Raw genomic sequence first — 17,429 nt, 5'->3', positions numbered from 1 at the left:
ACGATATTTAATGATTGACACCTATAGTACAGTGCGACAAGGCTCTCTTGGCACTTGAATGACATTGGGGCTGATTCTCTTGTACACAATCTCTAAACTAAACTAAATTAACAGGTCTAAATCTAGTGCTAACCTTTTCCGCAAGCAACATTATGAAAGGGATAGCAATAGATTTAGACGTGTCATTTTAGTTTAGTTTAGAGATTGTGTACAACGGAATTAGCCACATTGACAGGGGGGCGCTGTTGGAGAACAAAGGCTTATAATAGAATACCTATTCAAACAAGAAAGGGGACACTTGACGGCAACGTTAGTTCCGATTTTCGCCACGCGCCAAGATAACCTTGTCGCACTGTACGCGACAGTTCAAGATAGCAATTGGGGAGGTAACGCCCCGTATACCCGCATAGCCCCCGCGCTAAGCCGGTGCGGGCGAGCGCGAGTGACCGGGGTGTCCCCCCGCCTCATACTCCGATTGCCATGTCAATCTGTCGCAGACTATACGTGACCACACACCTGCAAGTATAAATTCGCGTCGTGGACACTGCCGCATCACGCATTGCAGGTGTGGCCGTAGATTTGGTCGCCTTCAACTCTATACTCTTTGGTTAAAAATTAATCAAAGCTTGGCGTACATTATTATGTACATACATAATCAGAATAATATTAGAATCTGTTTTATAAACAAGTGTTTACGAAAAAAAATGGTTTTTTTAAATAGAAATAACGAGCAAACGAGCAGGCGGGTCACCTGATGTTAAGTGATTACCGCCGCCCATGAACATTTGCAGCACCAGAGGAACTGCTGATGCGTTGCCGGCCTTTCAGGAATTTGTACAGGAACACAAAAACTTCAGAAAAGTAGATAAATACAGTCTGGCAAGAACCAAAGTCTAAAAACATACAAAATACAAACTAATTGGATATTGGTCTATTATATCTATTTAAAGCAATAATTATTACTCTAATTTGAGAATTTTGCGCAATCTCACCCACTATATTTTTACATTTGTAGAAAGGATGTGACTGACCATTTAACCCACAGAAAAACTGGATAGTTTTTATTCAACGGGATGTTCTGTAGGTGAACAGTCGTTTGGGACGCGGCTTGCGAGATGTCTATCGGACGTCCGAGCGCTCAAGGTTACGTCCGCTACCTACGTCCGATAGTTTGCATTTTATTATCCAGATCCTATAAGTCACGGTGATAAGCTATGTCGGTCAGCCGCGTCCGATAATTTGTTTCCGCCTTCAGTCATCATAGCAGGTCGTCGTCAAAGCCCTCCCCAGTGAGGATGTGCGGGTGGCCGATGGCGGGCACGCTGGGGCTGTACTCGCTGGTGGCCCACAGGTACAGGTTGAGGGTGCGCTCCGTGCACTGCGCTATGAATCTGTGAACATAGTAAAATTAAATTATATTTTGAAAATTATCTATTTCAGGGCAAATTTTGAGACAACTTGGTTGCAAATATATACTGTTTTAGCCATACCTACAGACATACTGTATGGAATTTGCATGCAGTGTTTACTTTTAAATGATTTAACATAGTTGTGCATGATAGAAATATCTATGTATTAGTAAGTATGTATGTATGTAATAATCTATGTAATATAGTGACTAAGTTTGTTAAAATCATTCAATAAAAAAAACTGCTTATGGTTTTCTCATTTAATAATACTCAGTAGAAATTGTTTTCCAAAATGGTGATAGAGTCACACATAAGTAGCACATGCTATCCTACATGAAATAAATAAAAATGCTAGACATAAAATTCTTAGAAGAAATCATTCATGTGTTATAGGTTTTATGGGTGCCGATTACGAAAATGATTCCATTATTAAATTCACAACTTTTTTTCTTGCCTGGATTTTTTTTTGTTGCCTTGATGCCAGTACTCACCTCACGAAAGGTCTGACATCTCCCTCGTTGGCAGTCTGCAAGTGCTGGTAGTAGAGGTGGCGGTGCTGCTTGGCGACTATGACGGGCGGGTAGCCCGCCTGCATCAGCAGCAGGTTCATGAGCAGACGCGACGTGCGGCCGTTGCCGTCGATGAACGGGTGGATGTAGACCAGCTTGTAGTGTGCTAGGGCTGCGTACCTGAAAGTTTTGGGGTTTTCAGCGATAAGATAACCCTGCAAATCCTTGTGAGAGCTGATTTGAGAATAAATGGACTCTAAAAATCGGAAATTCAAAACCTGACCGGAATGAGATCATAATTCCCCCCTACTCACAAAATATTATGAATTATGATTGTTCAATACATAATAATCATTATGTCCATAATATAATTGGAAAGTGTGTTTGTTTGTTGATATGTTGGTTTATTGGTTTGTCCTTCAATTACGTCTCAATAGAGCAATGGATCAACGTGATTTTTTGTGTGGGTATAGTTTCTGGAGAGCTATATAGGCTACTTTTTATCCTGGAAAATAAAAGAGTTCCCAAAGGATTTTCAAAATCAAAACCACACATATGAAGTTGTGGGCATCAGCTAGTCTGATAATAACTGTACAACCTAAAAATGTAAATTTTCTTCTCTTTGTGAGTTCAAACAACTCACTAAAGTTAAAAGAAAGGAACAAGGAAGGATCTGGGAACCCACCACATTATTATCCAGAGAGAATTTCTGCCTTTATGTGATTAATGGACAGGAGTCATGACCCTCAGCAATGAAGAATCACAACTATAAAGAAAAGATAAACATCTGTCTGACGATTCAAAGGAATTAAAACCTTAAGTCATAGACGCCTTCCAGCATAATGGACCGACTATATAAATAGGCTGGCGGGAAGTGGCTGGATGAGGAAGGCAGAGTACCCGGTGTGGTGGCGCTCTTTAGGGAAGGCCTATGTCCAGCAGTGGACGTCCACAGGCTGATGATGATGATGAAACCTTAAGCAGTAAAACACATACCTCACTGGATGTAGCTCCAAAGCATCTTCAGAATTCACCCACTCCAAGAACTGACTCATAAGCTTCGGAATCTCCATCGGACCTGGAGGTATATGACCTCCCACATACACCTGTGTCCTTCTAAACTGGCCGCCTTCCACTGGATCTACATGCCCTAAGACTCTCTTGTGTATCTCCAATATATCACCCATAGTAATGTCTCTTATTCTATACAACAATGTCGTATTTATATACTTCATTGCTGCATCTAAACCAAGGATCTCATTGTGCTCTGCTATGCTCTTCCCCTCAACAGCTATTCTAGTTTCCAATATACTTCGAGTTTGCTGCAAAGTCATAGTGTTGCCTTCTATTGCTACAGTGTGATAAATATGTTGGAAGTAAGCTTCTTTCTTGGCTCGGCACAGAGCGGCGTTATTCTCAGGTATAGAGAGCAGAGTGTCTCGCTTCTCATCAATCTTTCTCAACATCTCCCGATCTAAATTCTCTACAATACTTGCAGTTCTCTGTCTGTTCATCAGAGCGCCAGAGTGCTCTGGATAATTTGTTAAAGCTAATGTGTACAGCTGGTCGGCCTTCACTACATCCTTTTTAGTTTCTTCTAAAAACTCTCCGTAGTGGTTTAGAATGTCTGCGTGTTTGGGGGACAACGCGAATGCGTGTTGGAACAGTTTCAAAGCCTTTTCGGCCTTACCTACTTTCTTCATCTCTAACGCCGCGTTTAATGACACTACGGCTTCCGCATCGTGAGCTTTATCCCGTTTCTTGGCAGGGAGAGGCGACTGTTCCACAAAAGTTTCGAGATACGTCCCGTACAGGCCAGCTGGCAACGGTGAAAACGGCTTGGATATCCTAATGTCATGGCTCAGCAGCTTGTGAAAGGAAATCAGAACGGCAAACGTACACACCAGACTCGACAGTATCAGCACCGTTTTACATTTATCCACAATCATTTTCAAGTGAAATTGCTTCTCTGATTCGCACTTCATCTTTTCGACCTGTGATACCTGCGACGATCTATTTAGGAAGTACATTGTAACTTTTTCTCACCGAAACTAATCTTGCTGATAAACTGACAGAATTGGTCACTGTAAATAATTTAAATTTCATCGTGTATCGCAATAAAACCACTTATTGCAAATAACCAAATGACAGAAATACACGTAAGATCACGGTTCGACAGCCATTTTGACAGTTGATTTTGCTTGACAGTTTTGACACTGACATTAGAGAATGAATGGCATAGACAAAACTGGAGTTAATCTTGCTGCTCGGAATCTTATAGGCCCCATAAGCATGTTTGTCGAATTTTACGTTTTGTGACGTTTTATTTGATCAAGGTCATCAAAATGCATCAAACACAAGAGCACGGTGCAAACACCATTCAAACAGGTTTGTCAAACAGGCGTACCAAACACGTTTTTCAAACAAGGCGTCAGTTTCGACGCAGAATTTAGAAAGGGATACTGCACTGAGCATAGGCGCAAGGATTTCTTGCATTAACTTTAGCAATGTGTTTAAAAAAAAGAAAAAAAGGAAATGTTGGGCACGAGAATGATCAAGACAGCAAAATATATTCACACATGAAAATTTACGGAAAAAAATATATGGAGCTAAAATGGAACGTTTGTTTGACAAACATAGCCGTACACCATCAAGCATGTTTGACAAACACACCGTCTATAAAATTTGCCAAACACGTCGTAGTTTGTTTGACAGGCACGTAGTTTGTTTGACAAACACGTGAACAACGACCGCAGACGGTCAAGCATGTTTGTCAAACACGTAAAATTTGACAAACATGCTTGACCGTGTGCGGGGCCTCTTACAGTATTTATGCTCGGAACTCGAGGTACTTGTGCTGTGTCAAATCTTATCATAGATTAAAATCTTATATTGAGATTGAATTGTTATTAATAATAATAATGTTATTTATTTCAGGCAAATTGTACCCATATTATTACAGAGATTAAATATAAAATAAAATTGTTATTGTTATTCATTTTCTCGTAGTATCCCTATAATAATCTGTGACTCGGAGTTAGTTAGCTAATTTTTAATGTACAATTCTGTGGTACAATTATTATAGTCATTTGAGTCGAAACCAAAGAGTATAATATAATCACTACGTTTTAGTCGAAACTTTTATCCCAGTCGAAACATAGGTATCTTCTGGTCGGTGATCTTATTGGATGATGAGGCTTAAAAGAACCTCGCAAAGAACTGAAAATGAGGAAATAAGCCAGCGGAAAAGACTGAAGAATATTATCAGCGATGACTACTTCAGTAAAGTGTTACAGGAATGTGGCTTAGAAGTCCACGAGAGCCCCGATAAGTGCGTCACTTCACAGGAAACCGTCATTATAATACGAAACTTGAAAAAAAACTTGCAAAAACATTCAGACTACCCCAGTAACGTATCGGAGTTTTATTCGAATTTTCAAAAACGATGTCAAGATTCAACCGATTTCAAACATTATTTATTCCCGAATATCGTGAGGAAGACGTCCGACAGTCCTGAGAGCTGCACAGTGTCTGATAGTCTTGTAAAAATATTACTCAGTGTACCAATTCTTCAGGACAAACTGATTGATTTCATTTTCGAGAAAGCTATAGATTTAGCCGCTGATTCTAAATGTGGGCCGTGGATACAGATGATACTGAAATGCTTTTCTACATTAGACAATATTGTTGACAGCAATAAGATCTCCATACACCTCATCAGTCTTCTAGATGTGGCTTCGGAACACATGGTACGTCTAGAGATAATCACAGCTATACCTGACATCATCGGCGATCAAGCGCATGACAACATTGCAGCAGAAATGAGTCGGATTTTGAGTGAAGACCACGAGCTCATTCCTGCGATCCTAGACTGTCTCTCGTATCTGTGTTTGTCTGATGAGCAATATGAACGGCTGCAGAAAAAGACCCTAAACATTCTAATGACTATACCTAAATGTAATTATTTTCCTAATTTTATCAAGTTCCTCCTCATACCGGGGCGCACATCTGACAATGCCTACTTGGAAGTGGTCCAGGGATTGCGAAGTGCATTAAGTTGGTCGACTTCCATCGATAAACCTGAAGAAATTGTGTCAAGCCAAGTTCTCACCGCTACCGCTATAAGGAACTCAATAGTGTCATCTAAAGTTATTGCTAATGCTTGGTTAAAGGCTGTTTTCATGTGTACACTCAACACTGACCACAAACCAATAGATTTCGCCATCATGGTAATTCTATATTCCACTTCAGAAGAACGGCAGAAGCAGTTGGAAAGTTTGATTCGGAAACAAATAAAAAGCAATATATTGAACGAAGAACTACTGGATGAGGCATTTGAAAAATTCAAACCGATATTCAAAGACTATCTGAAGCATCTCATAACCTTGACAAATTCTCTCTTGGAGGTTAAGGCCGAACCTGTTATTCAAAATTTTGCTTCCCATATTTACACTATAATGTTCTCCAAGCTTGAAGAGTTTTGTCAAACAATTGTAGCAGAGTTGTTGCAACTAGGTTTAGATTCCAAACAATGTGTCATAAATATACTATCAATTTTGAACAAGGTTGCATCAAAAGATATGTCCGTATTGAAGCCGCAAAGTGTACAAATGTTGAAACTGTTAGATAGGATGGACGACATGAGCTTACCTGAAATAAGGGCTGTGATGAACTTGCTATGTGGCCTCGCATACGGCTACGAGAATTCAGTAATCAGGGATGATATTCACATGATTATTAGAAAAGAGCTGGGAAGCTCCAACCCCACCATTAAAATCCAAGGAATCCTCGCCGGCATACATGCCGTTAAGTATCTCATGGCATCTAAAGATGGAGAACAAGATTCAATAGATTCTGCCGATGACATTAGCTATTCATTAGTAAACCATTTGATTGAAGGTGATATACGAGAAGCAGCACAAATCATAGAGTCGATCAGCAACAACACTAGAGAGCTTCCCGATATGACAGCGTTCTTCTACGATGAATTAAGTAAAATAATCCAATCAACTAGTTATATCAATAAACACTTTCTACATTGGATAACTGATGCTGTTACTAACGATTTACAGCAGAATTTTGTAGTCTACAACTTTGAACACAACACTGTCAAAGATCTAAAACTTAACATCCAATATTGTTTAAATTCAGACAGTGAAGTAGATGAAGTTTTAGCGATTAACATTGCAAGTATGACTTTACAAGCTAAGGAAGGTGTCAATATGCTAATTTTGTCCCCATTATTTCAGCTCGTACAAGCATTACATGTACGAAAGTATAATGGTGATTTGTCACAAATTGATGCATTATTGGGATGCCCGGTTGTTATGCCCGCCTTTGATGTTGACTCTATTGAGGACATGAGTTCCGATGCTATATCTCATATTCTAGATTGTCAAATACATTGTGCCAATTGGTTCCGAGAAATATTAAACGCTTTTGCAGCTCACAATGACGATGTTTTAAAATCAAAACTTTTTAGTAGAGTTGCACATATTCAAAAGTTGGAAAATTTGATTAGCACGATATTATTAAAAATTAGTTTTACTTACAAGCCCCCGGCTAATATATCCAGTCTAAGAAACAATAGTGACATTGCAAAAAATAATAATAAAAAACAAAACATTAAACAAAAAAATCAAAAAAAGGCAACAAATGAGGAATCTGTTTTACCTGAAACAATGAAGTCACAATCATCAGTTAATAATAACAAAATTGTTATTAAAAATAAAATGGGGCTTGTACAAAATATAACTTTTAGACCATTTAGCCTAAGCATATTGAACCTTCTTAAACATAATCTAACAGAAGAGGAAACGGGATTAAACATTGAAAATTTTCCTTTTATATTAAAATGTATTAACTGCAGTCTGGAAAATGTGTTGATTTCAAGAATTAAAAAAAAGACTTTTCTTACAAAGCAAGACTCTACAGAAGCTTATGATTGTACAAAAGCTGAACAATATGCTCAGTCTATAAATGATATCATTCCAAAAATAATTGACCATTTGAAACTTATTACATCATATTTAGACAAGTCTTTAGGTGATAATGAAGATGCTAATGAAGAATTTCTGACAAGTGATAAAAATTCTGACTATATTCTAAGTTTGGAGTACATATTCAACATGTTTACAACATATTTTAAATGGATGGGATTTAAAATTCAACACAAAGCTCTATTAGAAAATTCGTTGCGCTCAATTGCAAGCTTGGATAGCGAAAATGCTACTTTTCCGCAACAATTGTTGTTAACTGTTGCCAAATATTTCCAAAGGCACGAAAAGTATTGCGTGCAACTGACTACTGCGGTAGCACTACTCGACGTAGTCAGCGCACTACAAGAACATAGTTCGAGCTCCACTGTAACAAAAATATTGAAAAAAATGGCGCAGCATTTTCTCTCCCGTGAATGGAAAACTGCAAGTGGGGCAGCCGAAAAAGGTTTATTCTTTAACCAGAGCATTGACAACTTCTTGCAACTTAATCTTAAAAATATTGAAGTATCAGAACTTAAAAAATCCATTCTGTTGCTAATTAATGAAGTACAAGACTTGAAAAGTCGTAATAGCACATTGGTTTCATATCCAAGTATAAATAAGAACAATTTACACATATTATACAGGAATATTGGCAGCGCTCTTCAGGAATCGGCGAAAAGATTTTTAAATAAAGGCTTAACTAATTTGGAGCATTTGGATCTATGGAGAGAAGTCGTATTCGTTTTAAAATGTATGTCAGAAGTGGCTAAAACTCTCAAAGTAAGAAATATTTTGATCGCTTTCTTCAAAAAGTCGCTACCTATAATTAGATTATTCGTGCAGCTCGGAATACCTATAATAGAATTGGAGTTTAAGGGAAGAACAAAGAAAGTACAAGAAATTTTGGAGATTTTACAGCAATCTACGAGATTTCTGCAAACTTTGGGCCGTCATTTCAGGGCGAAGAAAGATAAGGCTCTGCTAGGGAAAGTTCCTTACATGAAACAGTTACTGGAAACGCTTCTATATAAAGTGAAAGCGGTATTAGCTGCGAATGATTGTTCTGATGCGTTTTGGATGGGCATTCTCAAAAATAAGAACATCGATGGCGAAGTGATTGCGACTCAGCAGAGCGTAGAAGTTGATGAGTCGGTAGAGGATTGTGACGAGCAGTTGCCGGATGATGACACCGATGATACAGATAATGAAATGCTTAATCCTGATTCTAGAAGCGTCAGTGATATTGTGTGATTGTGATATTTACTCTTATTTATTATGCTTTTCAATCAAATTGTAAAGAACATCGGCATTTTGCAACTCTTGTAGATATTAAAATACCACTTGTTATAATTTTTTCGTTTGATTTGTAGGTATTCTATTGGTTTTTACCTGCCAAAATTACGTAAAAAATAAGCAGAAAATAAATAAATTGCATTTATTATTGACCTTCCAAATATAATACCTATGCCGATGATGGCCCTTATATTGGACACAGTAGATACCTCCTGAAAGTTTAATAAAGTTATGATAAATAAAATAAATACATATTATGATTATAATTTATGAGAATAATATGCTGAGAATTCACTCAAAAATATAAAAGATATTTACTATGATAAGAAAAAAAGGAATTAAATTGTAAGTTTGTAAACGGGCTTTGTTTTTTAAAATTAAAGACTAGAGTAAGTAACTAGTAACTTGAAGTAGGTAGGTAACTTTTCATCCTAATGAGGTTTCCAAGCAACGTTCGAGATAATTTTCATAGATGGCGCTGAATACTTCCACCACTAAAGATGAAAAAGTAAGAGCCAACGTGCACTGCAGTTTTCCTTATACTTTTTTCCCCCACAAAATCTGTGAACTATAATAGAAGTAATTATTTATTTCGCATCCGATTTTAAATTTTTCATCTTTAGAAGTGGAAATACTCAGCGCCATCTATGAAAATTATCTCAAACGTTGCCTGGAAACCTCATTCATAAATTATAAAAAAATATTTTAATGTTTCCTAATGCGTGGTGTCGGTTTACCTACTGAGTTTTCCTAATACATTTTACAAGTACCTAACAACTATGCACGGAACAGGTTGTATGCGACAGGTCGAGATGGCATTCGAGGTATGAGGCGGCGGGACGCCCCGCACACCCGCGCTAAACCGGTGCAGGCGAGCGCGGGGTGTCCCCACCCCGATTGCCATCTGGACCTGTCGCTTACTATACTTGATATTTTTTGCAAATGAGTCTTGTAGTAAACCGACGATGTCAACTTTTTAGGTAGGTATGCAGTTTAATCTATACTAATATTCATCATCATCATCATCAACCAATAGACGTCCACTGCTGAACAGGTCTCATGTAGGGACTTCCACACGCCCACAGTCTTGCCTGGATCCAGCGGCTCCCTGCGACTCGTCTGATGTCGTCCGTCCACCTAGTGGGGACTGGGGGGCCTTCCAACGCTGCGTCTTCCGGTGCGAGGTTGCCATTCCAGCATACTAATATTAGATATATGTAAATGTGAAAGTGTCTGTCTGTCTATCTGGACGAGACGATCTGCTAGCTTTTCACGACCTATCCGTTAAACCGATTTTGGCGAAATTTAGTACAGAGATAACTTGCATCCCTGGGAAGGACATGGTTAATTTTTATACCGGAAAGTCAAAGAGTTCCCACGGGAATTTTAAAAATCGCGGGCATCACCTAGTAATATAATAGTTCTACCCTCATTTTGTGATTTGAGGTTTAAAACTACCTACCAACTAGCCAAGATTAGGTTTAATCTTGGCTAATAGATTTAGTGCAAACATAATGAAAGGGATGTCTAACAAGCGATAAAAATTATCGTCTGCGAAATAAACAACAGTAAAGAATTTATTAATATGTTTAATTATTCATGTTGTAATACTTTCTTCGTTCTTTCGAATAAATAACAAAACCTTACTGTAGGACATTCAGATCATCATTATAATAGGTTACACACGTCAAAGATAGGTACATTTTAAACTTACTGAACGAAAGTTAGTATTTCTGCCAATTATCTCTATCCACGGAGAGAAGTTAATATCTAAGGGCTCTCCGTTACGCTGCTGTTACGTAATCCCATGTTAAAGACAAAGTCAGTGGGCGTTAACCATTTTGAGTGACTGACCAATCACAAATGTTGTCCGTTATATAAGTCTCGCAAATTGCTAATGCACGTAGACGCCATTTTAGTGACGTCAGCACTAGACTGAAGTTTCGAGCCGATGGTACATTTTTATTTCGGCTGACGTCAAAACGGCATTTCGACGTTAATGAGACATGGTTCCAGCGCAATAGCAATTTGCGGGACTTATTAACGGAATAAGGCTCTACAATTATAAATAATATCTATCCCGGCTGTACTCACTTGTCTAGTCGACGTTAGCCCGACTAGTTTCGAACCCATCCGGGGTCCTTTTCTACTCGGGGAAACTAGTCGGGCTAACGTCGACTAGACACGTGAGCCGAGATAAATATTATTTATAATGGAAATGGCTCTACAAATTATTTAAAAACTATCTAACTAGTTATTTTTCTCTTTTTAGGGTTCCGTACCTCAAAAGGAAAAACGGAACCCTTATTGGATCACTTTGTTGTTTGTCTGTCCGTCTGTCTGTCAAGAAACCTACAGGGTACTTCCCGGTGACCTAGAATCATGAAATTTGGCAGGTAGGTAGATATTATAGCTGACATTCGGGGAAAAATCAGAAAACCGTGAATTTGTGGTTACATCACACAAAAAAATTTAATTGTGGTCATAATAATAATTAGGATTTTCAATTTTCAAAGTAAGATAACTATATCAAATGGGGGTATCATATGAAAGGTCTTCACCTGTGCATTCTAAAATAGATTTTTATTTATTTTTATGCATCATAGTTTTTCAATTATCGTGCAAAATGTTGAAAAATTTGATTGTAGTACGGAACCCTCGTTGCGCGAGCCTGACTCGCACTTGGCCGGGTTTTTTTTTTAACTAAGCGCAAAGCGAGGAGGTACCTAGGAGTAGGTACGACCATAATGCAATGGGTGGGGTTTGAACTACCTAGGTTATCTACCATGTATGATGTAAAACACAGATTAAAGGAAAATAATATAACACATCTTGCAAACGTACAGTTGTGTGCGGTCTATATTTTTCTGTAGTCTTTGCCTAAAGGTCTTATTTCATTAACACGAGCAAGCATAAAATAATACTGCAATTTAGTTGTCGCATCCTATTTATTTCTGAGTAGATTTAAATGAATATTAAAATTAACTATCCAAAATTATTGCAAACTCATTAGTGACTGAAAATTATTCTAGTTGAAGACTTGAGTGCCCTGTATTTTGTCTTATTTATTTGTACAAATAATTTACGCATATTATCTGTATTAGCAAGTAAATGCTTACAAAAAGTAGATGGACACGTTTCAACAATAAAATTGCGTTCCCCACATCTACTTTGGGTCTATTATAATATATATTTTATTATCTAATAAGTATATTTTGATTTTTAACATACTTAGGAATTGTGTGGTCTGTAATACCTCTACCTACCTAAAGGTACAAGATGTCCGAATTACCTACCAGCAAAGCATATATAATTCGTAAACTATGCCTTTACATGAAGAAATAATTGTAATAGTTACAAAAAAGCAATAAAAAAGTCGCCGACCTCGCAAATTCCTGCTTTCAGTCTTTACGATTGTTCGATGTTTTGCGTCGTGTTTATATAAACCTTAAATTACATTAAACACTAATGTTAAGCCCACATTTTGAAATAAAACATACAAATTTATTTTAGGCGATATCTAATCACTGTTTAATCGCATCCCATTACGTCGAATTATCACATAGATTTTTTTTGTTACATTTCGTTACAAAATAGAGCAATTTAATCGTATGTACTCAATACTTCACTGTGTGGGTTTCCTTTAAATTATATATGCCAGTATTGCAGATAAATAAATAGAAAGCAGTCAATTCGAGATCGTCCTAACTAAGCAGCTTACAGTTAGGCCAGCTGTGGTCCCGGTCGTGATGGCTTCTTTATTTATATCGAATAGCGACATTTTGATTACATTATTGGCAAGAAATATGTTCGCCATACGCTTTTTAGGACAAAAGTACCTATGGCTAAAACGACTAAACTACACACACACACACAATATAAGTACAATGAATACAATTTAATAATCATATTTTGGAAACATATAAAGCTGACTGCAAAATCAGAGTCGGCATGCACCCCTAGAGCCTCAAGCCTTTCAATACTGAAAATTGAAAATTGTATCTGACTAAGTTTAATCGATCACATAAAAGAAATGCTTTGAAGCGTGAGGAATTTCTAACGCGCGGAAGCACGCGACTGGTTGATCCAGCGCCCTTGCTTTCTGCAATGCGCCAGCTTTCTATCTCTACCCTGCTTTTCGCTCAAGTTATTTGCCGATCACTAGTATTCCAAGTAGTGATTGTTTGACGCACAATATGTTGCGTTCCCCGTCATAAGCTTTAATTCCAAAAACAGCATTATTAAGTTACATTGATTGATGAAAATGTTGATACAATTTCACTATAAGAGCTGGACCGGGCGATGACAGTAAAATAATTTTATTATTAACAAGTGCTAGGTATTAATGATTATCATACAATAATTATAGTTTTAGTTAAAATTGTTTGCATTTTTACGGCTACCTAATTAAATACTTCTTATGACTATTTTGTGCCAACAATGATGTTAATTCGGTTGACGCAAAAACTAAAACTAGAATAAATTATTAGATTCTTTTATGAACTGCTTGATTAAGATAGTTGAATATTTTAGTTCAATTTGAGCGTTCTTCAAACGAAATAACACCAATGTCAAATCCAGTCCAGATCTGTAACTAATAAGTTTGGATAATTAACTAAATAAAATTATAAATTTCATTGATAATACAATATTACAATTTGGAACAACCCTCACCATTGACACTCAAGAACACATTTCGTGCGACCAGCGCCTCTCATTTAATTCATCAAATTCACTCCATTGGCTAATAAACTAAAAATAAAATAAAAAAATTATGAAACAGACTGGCGTGTATTTCAGTAAGTTGATAACTGCATAACAGAAATGCTACAATGTTAAATATTCTCAAATGTGAAATGAGAGAGTTATTGCATTAATATTGCACTTGCAATCTTAATCAAGAACCTAAAAATTATCGACGTTTGTGACTGCAAATGTCGCTATAAATGTCTTCAACTGACAAATTATTATTAAAAGCTAAGCTGATTGCTAAGTGTTTAATGCAATTATTCTCTGATTGAATTTAGAAAATAGAAAAAAATGGCGAACTAAAAATAAAACTAATGTAAATAAGAAACGATTCTGTATTATAAACAATACTGTATAATTTAATAAGGTAGGCATACTAATGTTTCCAACTGAATAAAAATTGTGAAAAGTTTCTAGAATTCAATGCAATTGAAGTAAGGGCGAGCGTCCGTAAATTATTCAAGACTGAATCGTTATGGAATAATTTAAATATAATTATTACTTATATTAAAAATATCTACCTGATCATTTTTTATTAGGTATATATTTTTAAGTCCACGGCACAAAGTCATTTCTCCTTTTTAAACACACAAAATAATTTTTAAACATAATATCAAAGAATATATACTTAAGTAATGCTGAGTACAACTAAACTAAACTTCATTTTTCGTAAATTTTGAGTCATGCTTTTAGTTCAGTTTTCAATTATTGTAGGTACATCAGAATTCACATTTTTTTCAAAGTAGTCAAAAATAGTCATTTTCTATTATCATATTAATAATTATTATACCGATTATAAACTATTTGATATTCACTAAATTATTCAATAGCTATTAAACTAATTCGAGACCGTCTTGAGTAATGGTGGCGCTTGCCCCATGACTCGCGTAGAGACATTTTGAGTTAAGACCGCAAAATAATTAAATGTTATTTATTAAATATCAATAAAACCTATGGTCGTAACTAAAAATTCTAAATGTCAAAATTGGGCGTATATAGCTTTGACTTTTTCCGCAAAAACTCATCACTAAAGTTGACAAATACCTGCTTATCAGTGTGACGTTTGTAAAAATTAACGGCGCTCGTGACGGAGCATTAGACAATTAATTTTCCATCGCCATACAGGTTGTAAATTAGCGGAAACCCAATAAATCCAAAATTACACAAAAAGTTACACACAATGCTCTAATTTTAATTTGGCCCCAAAAACATCTCTAAACACGAGTCAGTATGTATTGTGCTAGAAATAGCTGCGATTTTAAAACACCTCAGGTTTAGAAGTTGTTCTAATGGCACATCGAGTCGACTATAATCATGGTGGAGTAGAAGGAGCAGCCGAGGGTGATCATGGTGCCCATGGCGATGCAGGAGTGGTATGTGCGGAAGGTCTTCAGAACGCGCAGGTAGCGGGGACAGTGTGCCAATTCGCCGAGGATGAGGCGACCAACCTGAAACATAGAACAAACCATTAGGAGTCTTGTACACATTGGCCCATGCACTCAATGAAAATTTACAGGGCCATTTCACATTTTCCGCATGTAGCCTGTGCTGGCCAGCTTGTAGACTTTTATGGGGTTTCATAATATTTATAAATATCAAAAGATATTCCGAATTCCTGAATAGTGTTTACACATTAGCTGGTACTTTCCCTGCCATTGGAATTCAGTGGGCTATTTGTGTACCTACTGGAACTTTTGAGCGGCACAATTAAAAATGAAAAGTCAAAGAAATTACGACACAAACTAGTCTGCACTGTAGTACTGCAGCCAAATATTTAAACAAGTACTCCACACTTTTGAAACAAAATACCAAACACATGCGTTGTCATTAATTAAATAAACAAAACTTCATTCAATTTTGATTGACTGTTTTAGGTTACCGTTAAAATGTGTGTCGTCTGTTGCTCTAGTTATTTTATCTAATACGATTCGAGGACAATTATTTAAAGTCAAATGTACGCTAAGAATATTTTTATACTTTTTTAATTATGCAAAAAAACCATTAGAATAATCACTACTTAATGTTTTATTTATAGACATCCTTAATATAGGTATCCCTACGTAGTATGAAATAGGTAGACCGTACCAATTGATAATAATATTTGTTGTTCTACTAAATAATGCATGTATGTGTGCTCTACGAACGGACCCTTATTAGATTTATTAAACCAACAAAATATGGCGTTCGAAAATTGAACTCAATTTTTTTTTTTCATAAAAATCACGGCAAGGGAATAAACATCATTCAGCCCAAGTTAAAAAAATAAAAATGGTAATGTCATACTCACTTCCTGTCCGCCTCCCACAGCCTCCTCCATCTGCGTCTTCACGTGCTTGGCGCGCAGCATCGGCCTCACGAGCACGAGGCGCACGTACGCCTCGATGCTGAATACGACTAACAGCAGGGTTAGCTGAAACAAAGCAAATAAACTTTAGTCATATAATACTTACTAATAGTTACACATTAGTTACAGTGCGACAAGGCTATCTTGGCGCGTGGCGAAAATCGGAACTAACGTTGCCGTCTAGTGTCCCTTTTGTTCTTATTTGAATATTCTAGCCTTTGTTCTTCAACAGCGCCCGCCTGTCAATGTCATTCAAGTGCCATGAGTAACTTTTTATCAAACGTCAAAACGCGCGCTTATAGTATCCCAGATCCTAATCTATGAAATATGTACTGGCATGTGACGTTACAATTGACGACATGTGCCCAGTAGTGGGCTGGTGATGGGTAGAGATTGTTACATCTCTTACAGTGAATTCAGTTCAGAGTCGGTGAAAGTCAAAGGCTTTGGGATCAGCTGACAAACGATTAGACAAACAAACAAACAGGAAAAACATATTATTAAATTATAATATCTATTTACGTTTATATAGTTAGATATTTTGCAACATAGTTCCTTCAATTCATTGAACCTTGTAGATTGCAGAAATATTAGGTACGTTTCCTCTCACATTATCTATAGGTATACAGGGTGTAACCAGAACGCTGGCAAAATCGAAGACAGGTGATAGTACTGATGATTACTGATATGATGTACCACAAGAAAAACCCGACAAATAATTCCTATATTTTTTAAATTTCACGATATGTTGCAAATAAAACATCGGACTGACGCTATAGGTCAACGAACGTTCCGCAAGTTCGCCACTCAGAATCAATGCTGCGTCGTAGGCGGGCATTGACCCGAGTTTTGCACGCTATACATTGCGGGTTTGAAAAATACTAAATCTCTAAAACCACAAAATGAGCCAAATGTTTATTGATATTGGATTGAGTTTATTGTGTTTAGGTAGTAGGTATAAAAATAACGCTTAGTTTTTGCTAGCGTTCTGGTTACAACCTGTATATGTATAATATAATCAATCACTGATAACATTGATAAAAGATTTTTACAACCGAGTGATAAACTATTTCTTGTGATTTTAACCGACTTCAAAAAAAGGAGGAGGTTCTCAATTCATCGGAATCTTTTTTTTCTTTTTATG

At 36.8% G+C, this 17,429-nt stretch overlaps 3 protein-coding genes across 3 annotated transcripts in view; 1 reads left to right on the top strand and 2 right to left on the bottom strand.

Annotated features, from left to right (window-relative positions):
- Positions 1–924: 924 nt before the first annotated feature.
- On the bottom strand, positions 925–4,083 carry Fic (FIC domain protein adenylyltransferase). Its single transcript, XM_034981578.2, has 3 exons — positions 2,915–4,083; positions 1,901–2,098; positions 925–1,391 (listed from the first exon to the last, which is right to left on the bottom strand). Exons 1-3 carry the CDS (start codon positions 3,946–3,948, stop codon positions 1,259–1,261), a joined length of 1,365 nt encoding a protein of 454 aa, XP_034837469.1. The 5' UTR covers positions 3,949–4,083; the 3' UTR covers positions 925–1,258.
- Positions 4,084–5,038: 955 nt separating this feature from the next.
- Fancd2 lies at positions 5,039–9,249 on the top strand. The gene has a single exon (XM_034981459.2). It carries the CDS (start codon positions 5,107–5,109, stop codon positions 9,148–9,150), a length of 4,044 nt encoding a protein of 1,347 aa, XP_034837350.1. The 5' UTR covers positions 5,039–5,106; the 3' UTR covers positions 9,151–9,249.
- A 1,514-nt stretch (positions 9,250–10,763) lies between these two features.
- The window catches only part of LOC117993805 (transmembrane protein 205), a 39,240-nt gene continuing 32,574 nt past the window's right edge, over positions 10,764–17,429 (bottom strand). The window contains exons 4-5 of the mRNA XM_034981672.2: positions 16,229–16,351; positions 10,764–15,389 (exon numbers count right to left, since the gene is read on the bottom strand). Coding sequence (XP_034837563.1) covers positions 15,228–15,389; positions 16,229–16,351 — 285 coding nt within the window. The 3' untranslated portion in view covers positions 10,764–15,227. The remainder of the gene's footprint in view (positions 15,390–16,228; positions 16,352–17,429) is intronic.

This window comes from Maniola hyperantus, chromosome 2, assembly GCF_902806685.2.
Source record: "Maniola hyperantus chromosome 2, iAphHyp1.2, whole genome shotgun sequence".
Classification (NCBI taxonomy): Eukaryota; Metazoa; Arthropoda; class Insecta; order Lepidoptera; family Nymphalidae; genus Maniola; species Maniola hyperantus.
The sequence above is the reverse complement of the archived record's forward strand: the minus strand, read 5'-3'. Positions and strand labels throughout refer to the sequence as shown.